At 34.2% G+C, this 15,657-nt stretch overlaps 1 protein-coding gene across 1 annotated transcript; it reads right to left on the minus strand.

Moving 5' to 3' along the window:
* Nucleotides 1-825: 825 nt before the first annotated feature.
* LOC118356260 (nucleophosmin) lies at nt 826-2,112 on the minus strand. Its single transcript, XM_035723916.1, has one exon. The coding sequence runs from the start codon at nt 2,023-2,025 to the stop codon at nt 1,141-1,143; it is 885 nt and encodes a 294-aa protein (XP_035579809.1). The 5' UTR covers nt 2,026-2,112; the 3' UTR covers nt 826-1,140.
* Between the last annotated feature and the right edge of the window lie 13,545 nt (nt 2,113-15,657).

Below are 15,657 nucleotides of genomic sequence, written 5' to 3' on the forward strand. Positions count from 1 at the left end.
GGATATACAACTAAAGAACTGCACATATTGGACCTTAAAAAATAAGTCTTCAGGGAACCCCTAAGACTGCAAGGGAGCTCAAAAAAAGGGACATCAGAGGAAGTTTTAGCCTCTAAAACCTATAGCTAGAAGAAACAATAAACACAGCTTAAGACCTAGCCAGATAAACATAAAACCTCAGACTAAAGGCCAAATACTACAGTTCCTTTTACAGAGTACTTCATGATGAGCTTTAAAGAAAAAAAAAATTAAAAATAATAAAAATAAAATAAATAAATAAAAATAATAAAAGACAAAAAGACACTTTGAAGAGATAGAGCACCAAAAGTGGACTCATATGTAGCACAGATGTTGAAATTAAAAGAAAATGCTTGAATCAAAAAAAAGGCTAGAAATCAAAAACACTATAACAGATTTGAAGAATGCCTCATCATAGACTGAACACAGCTGAAGAGAGAAAACGAGCTTGAAGTGTTAATAGAAAGTTCCAAAATAGAAATGCAGACAAAAAAGAATTAAAAAGAAAGAACAAGATATCCAAGAACTATAGAACAATTACAAAATCTGTAACATATGCATAATGAAAACACCAGAAGAAAATGAAAGAGAAAAGGGAACAGAAGAAATATTTGAAGTAATGATGACTGAAAATTAGACAAAATTAATGATAGATGACCAACCACAGATCTAGGAAACTTAGAGGACACCAAGCATAGTAAATACTCCAAATTCTACACCTAGGCATGTCATTTGCCAAGTGGGGGGAAAAAAGATAAAGAGACTATCTTTTTTTTTTTTTTTTTTTTTTTTTTTTTTTTTTTTTACTTTATTAAAATACTGAGTTTATTTCACATGTATATTTTTGTCTCCCCACCATTTCCATTTGTCTGACCACCACTACTACTATGTCCTATCATAACATTCCATACATACTTAAAACCAAGCAAAGGGTGGAGTTCCATCTTTAAAAACTAAACAGGCATTTTGGACAACACATTCTTGGCAATGGAACCTGGACAACATTTATCAGACACGGTAGGGAAAGTTCTCACTCTGCATTATAAAAAGGACAGCCAGATATCAACTGTTACAGAAAAGAAGTAAGACGGAAAATTTTAACAAACTGTTTAAACTATTTTCTTAAAGAGACTTCCTCCACTGCCAGAGATCTTGAATAGCCTCTTGGTCAGTCATCCGGAAGCAATTCTTCACATAATTGATGAACTTGGCTTCCACTTTGGGAAGAGAACCACCTTTTTCTATACTTGCTTGCATTTTTGCTTTAATGTCTTCTACAGAACTAGGTCCTTTCGGTGTTTTGGGCGTCTTTTCCTGTTTTTTGAAAGATTCTTGACCTTTTGTTCTTGGTGTTGACGGTTTTGAGTCTTTTCCATTCTGGTTTGATTTTTGTGCATTTTTGGCTGGAGTATCTCGTATAGATTTCTTTACTGGAGCCTTTTCTTCAGCTTCCTCATCATCAAAATCATCATCATCATCATCTTCATCATCATCATCATCGTCGTCATCTTCATCATCATCTTCATCAGCAGCAAGTTTTACTTTTTTCTGTGGAACCTTGCTACCACTTCCAGGAGCAGAACGCTTTCCAGATATACTAAGGAGTTTCACGTCCTCTTCCTCTTCATCTTCTGACTCTGCATCTTCCTCCACAGCTACTAAGTGCTGTCCACTAATATGCACAGGCCCTGAACCACATTTCAACCGTAAGACCACAGGTGGTGTTATTTCAAAGCCCCCAAGAGAAACCGTTGGCTGTACAGACATTTTCAAAGTTGCCAGTGTGACTTTAATTGGACTGCCTTCATAATTCATTGCCTCTGCTTCAACAATGTGCAATTCATCCTTTGCACCAGCTCCTAAACTGACCGTTCTTAAAGATAACTGGTGCTCATTTTCATCATTATCCACCTTAAAGTGATAATCCTTGTCAGCCTTTAATTCACAACCGAAAAGATAGTTCTGGGGCCTCAGGGGGCTCATGTCCATGTCCATCGAATCTTCCATGGGGTGGTGGCACGCACTTAGGTGGAAGAGAAGGCGGACGGAGATAAACGACTACTGTTCCACACAACGGCCGCGCAGGACGGAATCACACCCTAAAGAGACTATCTTGACAGAAGCCAGAGAAGGGGAAAAATATGTTAGCCAAAAATGAGAATAGAAATCAATGAAACAAAAACAGGAAATCAATGGGGAAAAAACTGACAAAACCAAAAGCTGGTTCTTTGGGGGGGGGGGGAATCAGTAAATTCTATCAGCATCTAACAAGGCTAACAAAGAAAAAAAGAGAACATAAATTACTAATACCAGAATTGAAAGAGGGGAAATCACTACACATCCCATGGGCATTAAAGGATAATAAGGGGTGCCTGGATGGCTTAGTTGGTTAAGCCACCAAGTCTTGATTTCAGCTCAGGTCCTGATCTCAGGGTCATGAGATCAAGTCCTACGTCTGGCTCCATGCTCAGTGGGGAGTCTGCTTCCCTCTCCCTCCGCTCCTCTCCCTGTGCTCATTCTCTCTCTCTCAAATAAATAAATAAATAAATAAAATCCTTTTTAAAAGGATAATAAAAAACACCATGAACAACTCAATGCCATGTATTTAGTGAGATGGACCAATTTATCAAAAAACATAATCTGGCAAAACTCTACACAAGAAGAAATAGACAGTCCAAACAGGCATATTTCTGTTAAATAAGTTGAATAAATAATTCATAATCTTCCAAAACAAATGCATCATGTCTAGATGAGTTCACTGATGCATTCTATCAAATAATGTAAAAATAATTTATAACACTTTTCTACAATCCTTATCAGATTTAGAAACAGAGGGGTGAATATTTCCAAAACCATTGAAAGAGACATGCATTACCTTAATACCAAAACCAGACAAAAACATTACCAAAAAAAAAAAAGTAGAGACCAATATCTCTGATGAACATAGATGCAAAAATCCTCAACAAAATACCTGCAAATCAAATCTAACAATGTATAAATAGAATTGTACACCACAACTAAGTGGGATTTATCCCAGGTATTCAAGTCTGGTTCAACATTCAAAAATTAAGTAATGTAATACATCACATCAAAAGGCTAAAGAAGAAAAATCACATTGATGTATCAGTAGATCATTTGACAAAATCCAACACCCATTCATGGTAAAAAAAAAAAAAAAAGGAAAAAAATACAAAACTCTCAGTAAACTAGGAATAGAAAGAACTTTCTCAACTTGATAAAAAAAATCTGTAAAACATATTTGACTAACATCATACTTAATAGTAAGAGACTCAAATCTTTCCCACTAACATCAGAAACAAGGCAAGGATGTCCCCTCTCACAGCTCCTTTCAATGATGTACTGGAAGTACTAGCTAATGTAATAAGAAAAGGAAATAAAAGATATATAGATTGGGAAAGAAGAAATAAAATGGTCTTTCTCAGATGACATGATCATCATGTAGAATAGTCAAAAGAATCAGCCAAAAACCTCCAGGAACTAATAAATGATTATAATATTGTTGCAGGAGACAAGATTAATATACAAGAACCAGTGACTTTCCTATACACCAGCAATGAACAAGAATTTGAAATTAATAATAAAATATTATTTACATTAGCACCCCTCAAAATGAAATACTTAGGTATAAACCTAACAAGCTATGTATAAGATATATATGAGGAAAATTATAAAACTCTAATGAAAGAATTCAAAGAAGAACTAAGTAAATGTAAGGATATCCCATGTTCGAATGCAAGCTGGTGCAACCACTCTGGAGAACAGTATGGAGGTTCCTCAAACAGTTGGAAATAGAGCTACCATACAATCCAGCAATTGCACTACTGGGTATTTACCCCAAAGATACAAATGTAGGGACCCGAAGGGGTACGTGCACCCCAATGTTTATATAGCAGCAATGTCCACAATAGCCAAACTGTGGAAAGAGTCCAGATGTCCATCGACAGATGAATGGATAAAGAAGATGTGGTATATATACACAATGGAATATTATGCAGCCATCAAAAGGAATGAGATCTTGCCATTTGCAACGACGTGGATGGAACTGGAGGGTGTTATGGTGAGTGAAATAAGTCAATCAGAGAAAGACATGTATCATATGACCTCACTGATATGAGGAATTCTTAATCTCAGGAACAAACTGAGTGTTACTGGAGTGGTTGGGGGTGGGAGGGATGGGGTGGCTGGGTGATAGACATTGGGGAGGGTATGTGCTATGGTGAGCACTGTGAATTGTGCAAGACTGTTGAATCACAGATCTGTACTTCTGAAACGAATAATGCAACATATGTTAAGAAAAAAGAAAAAGAAGAAGATAGCTGGAGGGGAAGAATGAAGGGGAGTAAGTTGGAGGGGGAAACAAACCATGAGAGATGATGGACTCTGAAAAACAAACTGAGGGTTCTAGAGGGGAGGGGGGTAGGGGGATGGGTTAGCCTGGTGATGGGTATTAAAGAGGGCACAGTCTGCGTGGAGCACTGGGTGTTATGCACAAACATTGAATCATGGAACACTACATCAAAAACTAATGATGTAATGTATGGTGATTAACATAACAATAAAAAAATAACCAGTAAAAAAAAAAAAAAGGATATCCCATGTTCACAGATAGGAAGACTCAATATTGTCAAGATGCCAGTTCTTCCAACATAATCTATAAATCAATGTAATTCAAATCAAAGTACCAGTGAGTTATTTTGTAGACATTGACAAAATAATTCTGAAGTCTATATGGAAAGACCAGAAAGAAAACACACACACACACACACACACACACACACACACACACTCAGAATAGCCAACACAATACTAAAAGAGAAAAACAGAGTTAGAAGACTGACACTACCCACCTTCAAAATTTACGATAAACTTACTGTTATCAAGATTGTTATTTAAAAAAAAACTGTTATCAAGTATGGCATTAGTGAAAAAATTGACAAAAAAAAAAATCAATGGAACAGAACAGAGAGCCCAGAAATAGACTCAGATAAATATAGTCAAATAATTTTTGACAAAGGAGCAAAAGCAATACGGTGGAAAAAGACAGTTTTCATAACAAATAGTACTGGAACAAATGGACATCCACATGCAAAAAAAGTGTATCTAGACACAGACATTACACACTTCACAAAAATTAACTCAAAATGGGTCACAGACCTAAATATAAAATGCAAAGCTATAAAACTCCAAGAAGACAACATAGGAGAAATCTAGATGATCTTGGATTTAGTAATGACTTTTTAGAAAACCCCAAAGGCACAATCCATGAAAGAAACAATTGATAAGCTGGACTTCATTAAAAATAAAATTGCCTGTTCTGCAAAAGTCACTGTCAAAAGAGTGAAAAGACAAGAAACAGGCTGGGGGAAAATATTTGCAAAAGACATATCTGGTAAAGGACTGTTATTCAAAATATATAAAGAATTCTTAAAACAACAATAAGAAAACAAAATGATTATTAAAAATGGGCCAAAGACCTTAACAGACACCTCACTATAGAAGACATATAGATGGCAAATAAACATATAAAAGACGCACCACATCATATATCATCCAGAAAATACAAATTAAAATGAAATACCACTACACATTTATTTTGGTGGCCAAAATCTAGAATACTGACAACACCAAATGCTAGCAAGAATGTGGAGCAAAAAAACTTTCACTCATTGCTGACAGGAATGCAAAATGGTAGAGCCACTTTGGAAGACAGCTGGGGAAATTGCTTATAAAACTAAACATACTCAATATGATCTAGCAATTGCACTCCTTGTTATGTACCCAAAGGAGTTGGAAACTTTTATCTACACAAAAACCTGCACAGAAATGTTTATAGCAATTTTATTCATAACTGCCAAAACTTTCAAGCAACTAAGATGTCCTTCAGTAGGTGAGTGAATAAACTATGGTACATCCAGACAATGGAATATTATTAGGATTATTAAGAATATTAATATTAATTATTAAGAGTATTAAGAATATTATTAACTAAAATGACATGAGCTACCAAGCCATGAAAAGGCATAAAGGAACCTTATCTGAAAAGGTCACATACTATATGATGTCAATTATATGATATTCCAGAAAATGCAAGACACTAAAAAGATCAGTGATTGTTAGGGGTAAAAGGGAATAAAGATATGAAGAAGCAGAACACAGGGAATTTTTAGTGCAGTAAAACAGCTCTGTATGGTGATATCACTGTGGACACATATCATTATAAATTTGTATAAATCCATACAATACCAAGAGTGAACTCTAATGTAAATTAGGGACACTTTGTGATATTGATGAGTTAATGTAGATTCATTAATTATAACAAATGTACTGCTCTGGTAGGGGGTGTTGATAATGGGGAGGCTATGTTTGTACAAGGGAAGGAGTCAAATGGGAACTCTCTGTACTTTTCCCTCAATTTTTGCTGTGAACCTATTTGCTTTAAAAAATAATATCTAGGGGCACCTGGGTGGCTCATCATTAAGCATCTGCCTTCAGCTCAGGTCAGGATCCCAGAGTCCTGGGATCGAGCCCCACATCAGGGTCCCTGCTTGGCAGGAAGCCTGATTCTCCCTCTCCCATTGCCCCTGCTTGTGTTCCCTCTCTTGCTGTGTCTCTGTCAAATAAATAAATAAAATCTTTTTAAAAAATAAAAAATAATATCTAGTAAAAAGAAATAAAAACTTACATATAGAAAAGCAACAATAAAAATAACATGGCACTTCTGTTTAGAAACCATAAAAGCAAGAAGTAAGTGAAGTGAAATATTTAAGCATTGAAAGAAAAAGCCACCAGCCCAGAATTCTGTATTCTGTATTCTGTGAAATTATCCTTCAAAAGTGAAGGAGATAAAGGAATTTCTCAGACAAACAAAAATGGAAGGTATATGTCACTAATGGACCTGCCTTCCACAAAATGCTAAATTTTTCAGAAAGAAGGCAAAGGATACAGATCAGAAACTTGAATGTACATAAAAAAATGAAAAGTGTTAGAGAATTTTCTTTTTCCTATTCTTAATTGATTTACCAGATAAGAGCTTGTTCCAAATAATAATAGCAACAATGTATTCAGTGATTATACTTTATGGATAAGTGAAATGAATGAGAATGATAAAAGATACTAGAGGGAGGAATTGTGAATGCTCTTCTATAAAGCACTTGTACTACCCATGAAATGGTATAGTATTATTTAAAAGAAGACTTTGATTAGTACAAATGTATACTGTAAATTCAAGGACAACCACTTAAATTTTTTTAAAAGAATGAGGAAGATAGAAAGAAGGATAATTTATATGCTGAAAGAGGAGAAGAAAACAGAATAGAACCACTTAAGTTCAATTAAAACTATGGAAATCAGAAAAATAATGGAGTACAAAAGAAACAAAGGACAATGAATAGAAAACACTAACAAATATGATAGATATCAAAACAACCAAATTATCACTTTAAATGTCTATCATTTAAAACATCAATTAAAAGTTAGACTATTAGATTAAATTTAAAAATACAACCAAATTCTTTGTTGTCTATAAGAAGCCCAGTTTAAGTGTAAAGACACAGATAGATTAAAAGTACAGGGGTGGAGAAAATATACCATACTATACCTAATTGAAAGAAAACTGAAGTAGCTATATTAATTTTAGGAAAAGCAGAAATTGCAGCAAGGAAAAATATAAGGGGTAAGGAGTGACATTACATAATGATAAAGGGATCGATTCTCCAAGAAGACATAACAATCCTTAACATTTATGCAACTAACAACAGAGCATCAAAATACGTGAAGCAAAAACTGAAAGAACTGCAAGAAGAAATAGAAGAATCAACTATTATAGTTGGGATTTCAACACCCCTCCATTACTAATTAACAGGTCCAGCAGGCAGAAAAATCAGTAAGAAAGAACATAGTTGAACTGCCAGTACCACCAATCAAATGGATCAAATTACCACCTATGGAATACATAATCCAACAACAGCAGAATGTACATTCATCTCAAACTCACTTGGACATTTACCAAGGTAAACCACATTCTGGGTCATAAAACACATCTTAACAAATTTCAAAGAATATAAACCATACAAAATATACCATCAGACCACAATGGAATTAAAGTAAAAATCAGGAACAGTAAGGTAGTTGGAAACACCAAAACACCAGAACATCAAACTCACTTCTAAATAACATATGGGTCAAAGGGGCACCTGGTGGCTCAATCGGTTAAGTGTCTGCCTCTGGCTCAGGTCATGATCCCAGGGTCCTGGGACTGAGCCCCATGTCTAGCTCTCTGCTCAGTGGGGAGCATGCTTCTCCCTCTCCCTCTGCCTGTGCTCAATCTCTCTCTTTCTCTCCGTTAAATAAATAAATAAAATCTTAAAAAATAAATAACATGTGGGACAAAGAAGAAGTCTCAAGAGTAATTTAAATATAATTTGAGCTAAATGAAAATGAAAGTACAACCCATCAAAATTTTTGGCATTCAGAGAAAGCAGTGCTTAGAGGGAAATATATAGCAGTGAATGCAAGCATTAGAAAAGAAGAAAGATTTAAAATCAACAATCCAAACTCATACCTTAGGAAAGAAGAGCAACATAAACCTAAACCAAGGAGAAGAAAGAAAATATTAAAAATTAGAACAGAAGTCCATGAAATTGAAAAGAAGAAATCAATAGAAATTATCAATGAATACAAGTGCTGTCTTCAAAAAGATCAATAAAATTAAAATCCTCTAGCTATCCTAATAAAAAAAGAGAGAAGAGAAAAAATTACTAATATCAGATATGAAAGAGGGGGCAACACTAATTATCCCATGGATATTAAAAAATAATAAATAATATAAGCAACACTATACCCACAATTATAACTTAGATGAAATGAACAAATTCCTTGAAAAGCATAATCTGTTAAAGCTTATACAAGAAGACAAAAGTCCTAATAGTTTATTTTTGCTTTTGTTTCTCTTGCCTTTGGAGACCTGTCTAGTAAGAAGTTGCTGTGGCAAAAGTCAAAGAGGTTGTGCCCGTGTTCTCCTTTAGGATTTTGATGGATTCCTGTCTCACATTTAAGTCTTTCATCCATTTTGAGTTTATTTTTGTGTATGGTGTAAGAGAATGGTCCAGTTTCATTCTTCTGCATGTGGCTGTTCAATTTTCCCAAAACCATTTGTTGAAGACACTGTCTTTTTTCCATTGGATATTCTTTCTTGCTTTGTCAAAGATTAGTTGACCACAGAGTTGAGGGTTCATTTCGGGGCTCTTTATTCTGTTCCATTGATCTATGTGTCTGTTTTTGTGCCAGTATCATACTGTCTTTTTTTTTTTTTTTTTTTTTTTAGAATGAGAGATAGAGAGCACGAGAGGGAAGAGGGTCAGAGGGAGAAGCAGACTCCCTGCTGAGCAGGGAGCCTGATGTGGGACTCGATCCCGGGACTCCAGGACCATGACCTGAGCCGAAGGCAGTTGCTTAACCAACTGAGCCACCCAGGCACTCCAGTATCATGCTGTCTTAATGATTACAACTTTGTAATATAGCTTGAAGTTTGGAATTGTGATGCCTCCAATTTGGTTTTGTTTTTCAACATTACATTGACTCTTCAGGATCTTTGCTGGTTCCATACAAACTTTAGGATTGTTTGTTCCAGATCTGTGAAAAATGCTGATGGTATTTTGATAGGGATTACACTGAATGTGTAGATTACTTTGGGTAGCATAAGTATTTTAATATTTCAAATTATTAAATTATTAATATCTTAATATTTTATTTGTTCTTCCAAACCATGAGCATGGAATGTTTTCCCATTTTTTTGTGTCTTCTTCAATTTCTTTCATAAGTGTTCTATAGTTTTCGGATTATAGAACCTTTACCTCTTTGGTTAGGTTTATTCCTAGGTTTCTTATGGTTTTTGGTGCAGTTGTAGATGGTATTGATTCCTTGATTTCCCTTTCTTCTGCCTCATTGTTAGTGTACAGAATTGCAACTGACTTCTGTGCATTGATTTTACATCCTATGACTTCTGAATTCCTGTATCAGTGCTAGCAATTTTTTGGTGGAGTCTTTTGGGTTTTCTACATAGAGTATCATGTCATCTGCAAAGAGTGAAAGTTTGACTTCTTCTTTGCCTGTTTGGATTTTTATTTTATTTTCTTTTTGTTGTCTGCTGAGGCATCAAGATAAAGAGCTTTTGCACAGCAAAAAAAAGTCAGCAAAACTTTAGTTGCCTTTTAAGGCAACCTATGGAATGGGAGAAGACATTTGCAAATGTCTTATCAGATAAAGGACTAGTATCCAAAATCTATAAAGAACTTATAAAACTCAACACCCCAAAAAACCAAAAAATTCCAGTCAAGAAATGGGCAGAGGCATGAGCAGACATTTCTCCAAAAAAGACACACAAATAGCCAACAGATACATGAAAAACTTCTCGACATCACTCAGCATCAGGAAAATACAAATCAAAACCACAATAAGATATCACCTCACAGCAGTCAGAATGGATAAAATTAACAACTCAGGAAACAAGAGATGTTGGCAAGGATGTGGAGAAAGGGGAACCCTCTTACACTGTTGGTGGGAATGCAAACGGGTGCAGCCACTCTGGAAAATAGTATGAAGGTTCCTCAAAAAGTTAATAATAGAGCTACCCTATGGCTCAGAATTTGTACCAATAGGTATTTATCCAAAGGATACAAACATAGTAATTTGAAGGGCACCTCACCCCAATGTTTATAACAGCAATGTCCACAACAGCCAAAAAAGAGAAAGAGCCCAGATGTCCATCGACAGGTGAATGGATAAAGAAGATACAGTATGTATGTGTATATATATATATACACACATATATACATACAATGGAATATTACACAGCTATCAAAAAGAATGAAATCTTGCTGTTTGCAACAATGTGGATGGAACTAGAGGGTATTAATGCTAAGCAAAATAAGTCAGTCAGAGAAAGACAAATATATGATTTCACTCATATGTGGAATTTAAGAAACAAAACATGAATGTAGAGGAAGGAAAGGAGAAATAAAAATAAGAAGAAAATTGAGAGAGAGACAAACCATAAGAGACACTGAACTCGAGGAAACAAACTGAGGGTTGCTGGAGGGGAGGTGGATGGAGGGAAGTGGCAATTGGGTGATGGGCATTAAGGATGACACTTGGAGCACTGGGTGATGAATCACTAAATTCTACCCCTGAAACTAATAATATATTAACTACATTGAATTTAAATAAATAATTTTTTTAAAAAAGCATACACAAGAAGAAATAGAAAACCTGAACAGGCCTACATCTGTGAAATAAATTAAAATTGAATAAATTTCCAGAAGGAACACACTAGACCCAGATGATTTCAGAAATACTTCTTAACTCAATCTATGAGACCAGCATTACCCTAATACTAAAATCAGATAAAGACATTACAAGAAAGAAAAACTACGGGCTAATATCTCTCATGAATATAGATGCAAAAATACTCAACAAATTATTAGTAAATAGAATCCAACAGAGTATAAAAAGAATTATACACCACAACCTAGTGGTATTTACCCCAGATATGCAAGACTGATTTAACATTCAAAAATCAAGTAATATACTCCACCACAATAATAGGATAAAGACAAAAAAAAAAAAAATCACATGATCTGCGTACCTAGGTGGCTCAGTCGGTTAAGTATCTGTCTTTGGCTCAGGTCATGATCCCAGGGTGCTGGGATCGAGTTCTGCATCGGGCTCCCTGCTCAGGGTGCTGGGATCAAGTTCTGCTTCTTCTACTCCCTCTACCATTCCCTCTTGCTCATGCTCTCTCTCTCACAAATAAATAAAATCTTTTTTAAAAAGTTTTTTTAAAAAATCACATGATCATATCAATAGGTAAAAAGAAAGCATTTGAGAAAATCAAATATCCATTCATGATAAAAACTCTTAGTAAACTAGGAATAGAGAATCCCATTATAAAAATCCCACAGTTAACACGTTTCATAGTAAGAAACCCAAAGCTTCTGTCCTAAGGTTGGGAACAAGGTAAGGGTGTCCCCTCTCATCACTCCTATTCAACATCTGGGAATTCTATATAATGCAAAATGTATAGACAACTCAACAATAAGAAAATGAACAACACAATTTTAAAAATATCCAGTGATCGGAATAGACAGCTCACCAAAGAAGTTATATACATGCAAATTACACAAATGGCAAAGATGCTCACTTTCATGAATTATTAGAGAAATAAAAATTAAACCTAACTGAGATACCATTATACACCTATTAGAATGGGTAAAACTATTAAACTGACAATATCAGTTTAATAGTTGGCTGGACATGAAGCAAAAACAACTCTCAATTCTTTGATGACAGGAATGCAAAATGTTATATGCACTTTGGAAGGTAATTTGGCAGTTTCTCACAAAGCAAAGCATAGTCTTACCATACAATCCAGCCACTGTGCTCCTAGGTATTTAACCAACTGAGTTGAAAACTTGTGTTAACACAAAAATCTGTACACAAATGTACATAGCAAGTTTTTTCATTTGTCAATAAATGGAAGCAATCAAGATGTCCTTCAATAGATGAATGGATAAACAAATTATGGTACATTCCATACCATGAAATATTATTCAGTGATAAAAAGAAACGAGTTATCAGGCCATAAAAAGCATGCAAGAACCATAAATATATATTGCTAAGTGAAAGAAGCCACTCCAAAAGGCTACCTACTGTATGATTCCTACCATGATATTCTGAAAAAGCAAAATGATAGACACAGTAAAAAGATCAGACTCAGTAGAGTGGAGGGAGGCAGGGCTGGATAAGGATAAATAGATGGAGGACCGGGGATTTTTAGAACAGTGAAGCTGTATAATACTATAATGCTGAATACCATTTGTCAAAATCCATAGAACTGTGGAACACAAAGATATCGATATTTGTTCATCAATTGTAACAAATGCCCCACAGTAATGCAGGATACGAATTATAGGGGAATCTGTGAGCAGGGAGAAGGGGTGTTTACGGGAATTCCATGATCCATTTTGTGTAAACCTAAAACTGTTCTTAAAATTGAAATCCATTCATTTAAAAAAGTATACATTCAATCTAAAGTAACGTCTGTTACAAAATTGCCACATATGAATTCTGGAGTTCCCATTACTTAGAAAACTTGTCAATACATCATTTATACACCATACATATAGCTTTTCACATCTATTTGGATATTTTTTCTCAAGTAAACTTCACATATTTAAAGGCTAAACAAAGGAACTAATATAGCATATATTATCTAATAACTCTGAACTTGTGGCTAATAAGTATTACAAAAGGCAGTTATTAACTATTTTTCTATTATTACTGATTCAAAGTGAGTAACATCATTTCTTACAAAACTTGAAAAATCATCTATACTTTCCCAATAGCTAGGTCTTTAAACAAACACACAAGGATATTGATCAACTCACATGCATAAATGAAGTTGTTGCAGTGTTTAATTCTGACAAATAAAGGAAATTTAGAAGAGCCATGGGAACTAGAGGAGGTTTCTTTTATTCTCTAAAATTTTTGGTTTTATTTCAATTTCAAATTTATAGAAAATCTTCCAGTAGAGTACAAAGAACCTTTTTTTTTGGCAACCAAATTGAGCGTAAGTTTCCAACCAGATGCCACATCAGTCCCAAAACAGTGTATACTTCCTATGAACAAGGACTTTCACCTTCACAACCATGATACAACTACCAAAAATCAAAAGGTTGTTTGATCTAACACTAACGTCTAATCCTCAAAACCATTCAAGTTTCACCAACTGTCCCAATAATGTCCTTTATGACAAAAGTATCTAGTTCAAAATCCTGTTTTATCTATTTGTAATGTCTCTTTAGTCTATCAGTCTGGAACAGCTTTTCAATCTTTCCTTGATTTTTATGACCATGACACTTTAGAAGATCTCAGGATGGTTGCTTTGTAGGCTGTTCTTTAATTTGGATTTGCCTGAACTGTCCTTATGATTAGACACAGATAGTATACCTTTGACAAGAATATCACAAAAGAGAGGTGTTCTTCTCCTTCCATCTTATCAGATGGCATTTGATTTTTATTTATCCTATTACTGATATTTTTAGAAAAAAATAATTTGTGCACCCATGTAACCACCATGACAATCAAGATGAAATGTTCATCACTTCAAAATATTTGCTGGTACCTCTTCTATAATCAGCCTAGCCTTACTTAACCATTGATCTGTTTTCTGTCAAAAGACATTAAGTTGGCCTCTTCTAGAATATTACATAAGGAGAATCATACATTATGTACTCTTTTATGTCTAACTTCTTTCTCTCAGCATAATGTTTCTGAGATTCATCCACATTGCTGCATGTATCAGTTGCTCATTCCTTTTTATTGCTGAGTAGCATTTGAAGCTATGGATAGACCAGAACTTATTCTCCAGTAGATGGCCAACCGCAAGGCTATTGAGGGGCTATTTTGAATGAAACTGCTATGTACAAGTCTGTATATGCATCTGTCTTATTTGATAAATGTGTGTTAAACTCTGTAAGAAACTGCCAAACTGTTTTCCAATTGAACTTTTAGTGTTGTCATTTTTTAATTAGCCATTTTCATGACTGTGTGTTGTATCTCCTTATGGTTTTGATTTTTATTCCCTGTTAACTTATATTGTTGAGCATCTTTTTATGGGCATTTGGCTGCTCATAAACTTCTGAAGAGTACTCTTATACTATTTTTCCCATTTTCTTTATTGAGTTGTATGCTTTACTATTGTATTTTAAAAATTCTTTATATATTGTTCTCTTTATATACGCCTCGATGAACTTATGTGTGTATAAATAAAGGATAAATTTTTAGAAATGTAGTGGCTGCATCAAAGAATATACTTTTTAAGCTTTTGATAGATATTGATTAATTACTCTCTAGATAGACTATACCAATATGTAATTCTGTTAACAATGTAGGAGAGAGAGCAAAATATTAGTTTATAGCTTAAATTACTTTTCATATATTATGGTTATCATTTCACTTTATTCAGCAGATCTATTTCTATAAATCTGGACATAATTCATCTAGGGTAGAATTCCTTCCATACTATTCATTATTATAATACAGCTAAAAAAAAAAATGTCACAAAGTACTGGAAAGTTTTCAGGAGAAAATTTCTTAATACAAAAACAAAAATTAATACCACTGTGCCAAATTTCTGGTGTCAAATAAATATTCAAAAACAAAATTACAAGTGAACTTATAACAAAAATATAACAGATCCTAACATAAGTTATTGTATTCAATTTACCTAACATTATATATAATTTGAAAAAGCTTCTTTTTTCAAAATACTGCTAAAAGCATAATACATCACTAGTTAAATATAAAAATATATTTCAGTGCCAAAGGTAAGTTTTATGATAAAGTATATCATGTTGACAGTATTCTCCAAAATGTAATTCTTTAATGGGTGCAAAGTTTCAATTTGGGATGATGGAAAATTTCTAGAAGTGAATAATTGTAATGGCTGAACAACAATGTAAATGTACTTAATGCCACTGAACTGTGCATAAATGAAGTTGTTGTTTATTCATTTAAAATGAATAAAATGGCAAATCTTATGTTAAATATATTTTATCACAA

Source organism: Zalophus californianus, chromosome 14, assembly GCF_009762305.2.
Source record: "Zalophus californianus isolate mZalCal1 chromosome 14, mZalCal1.pri.v2, whole genome shotgun sequence".
Taxonomy (NCBI): Eukaryota; Metazoa; Chordata; class Mammalia; order Carnivora; family Otariidae; genus Zalophus; species Zalophus californianus.

Coding starts and splice junctions, on each gene's coding strand:
- LOC118356260 (XM_035723916.1), bottom strand. CDS start 2,025: ATGGAAGATTCGATGGACATGGACATGAGCCCCCTGAGGCCCCAGAAC.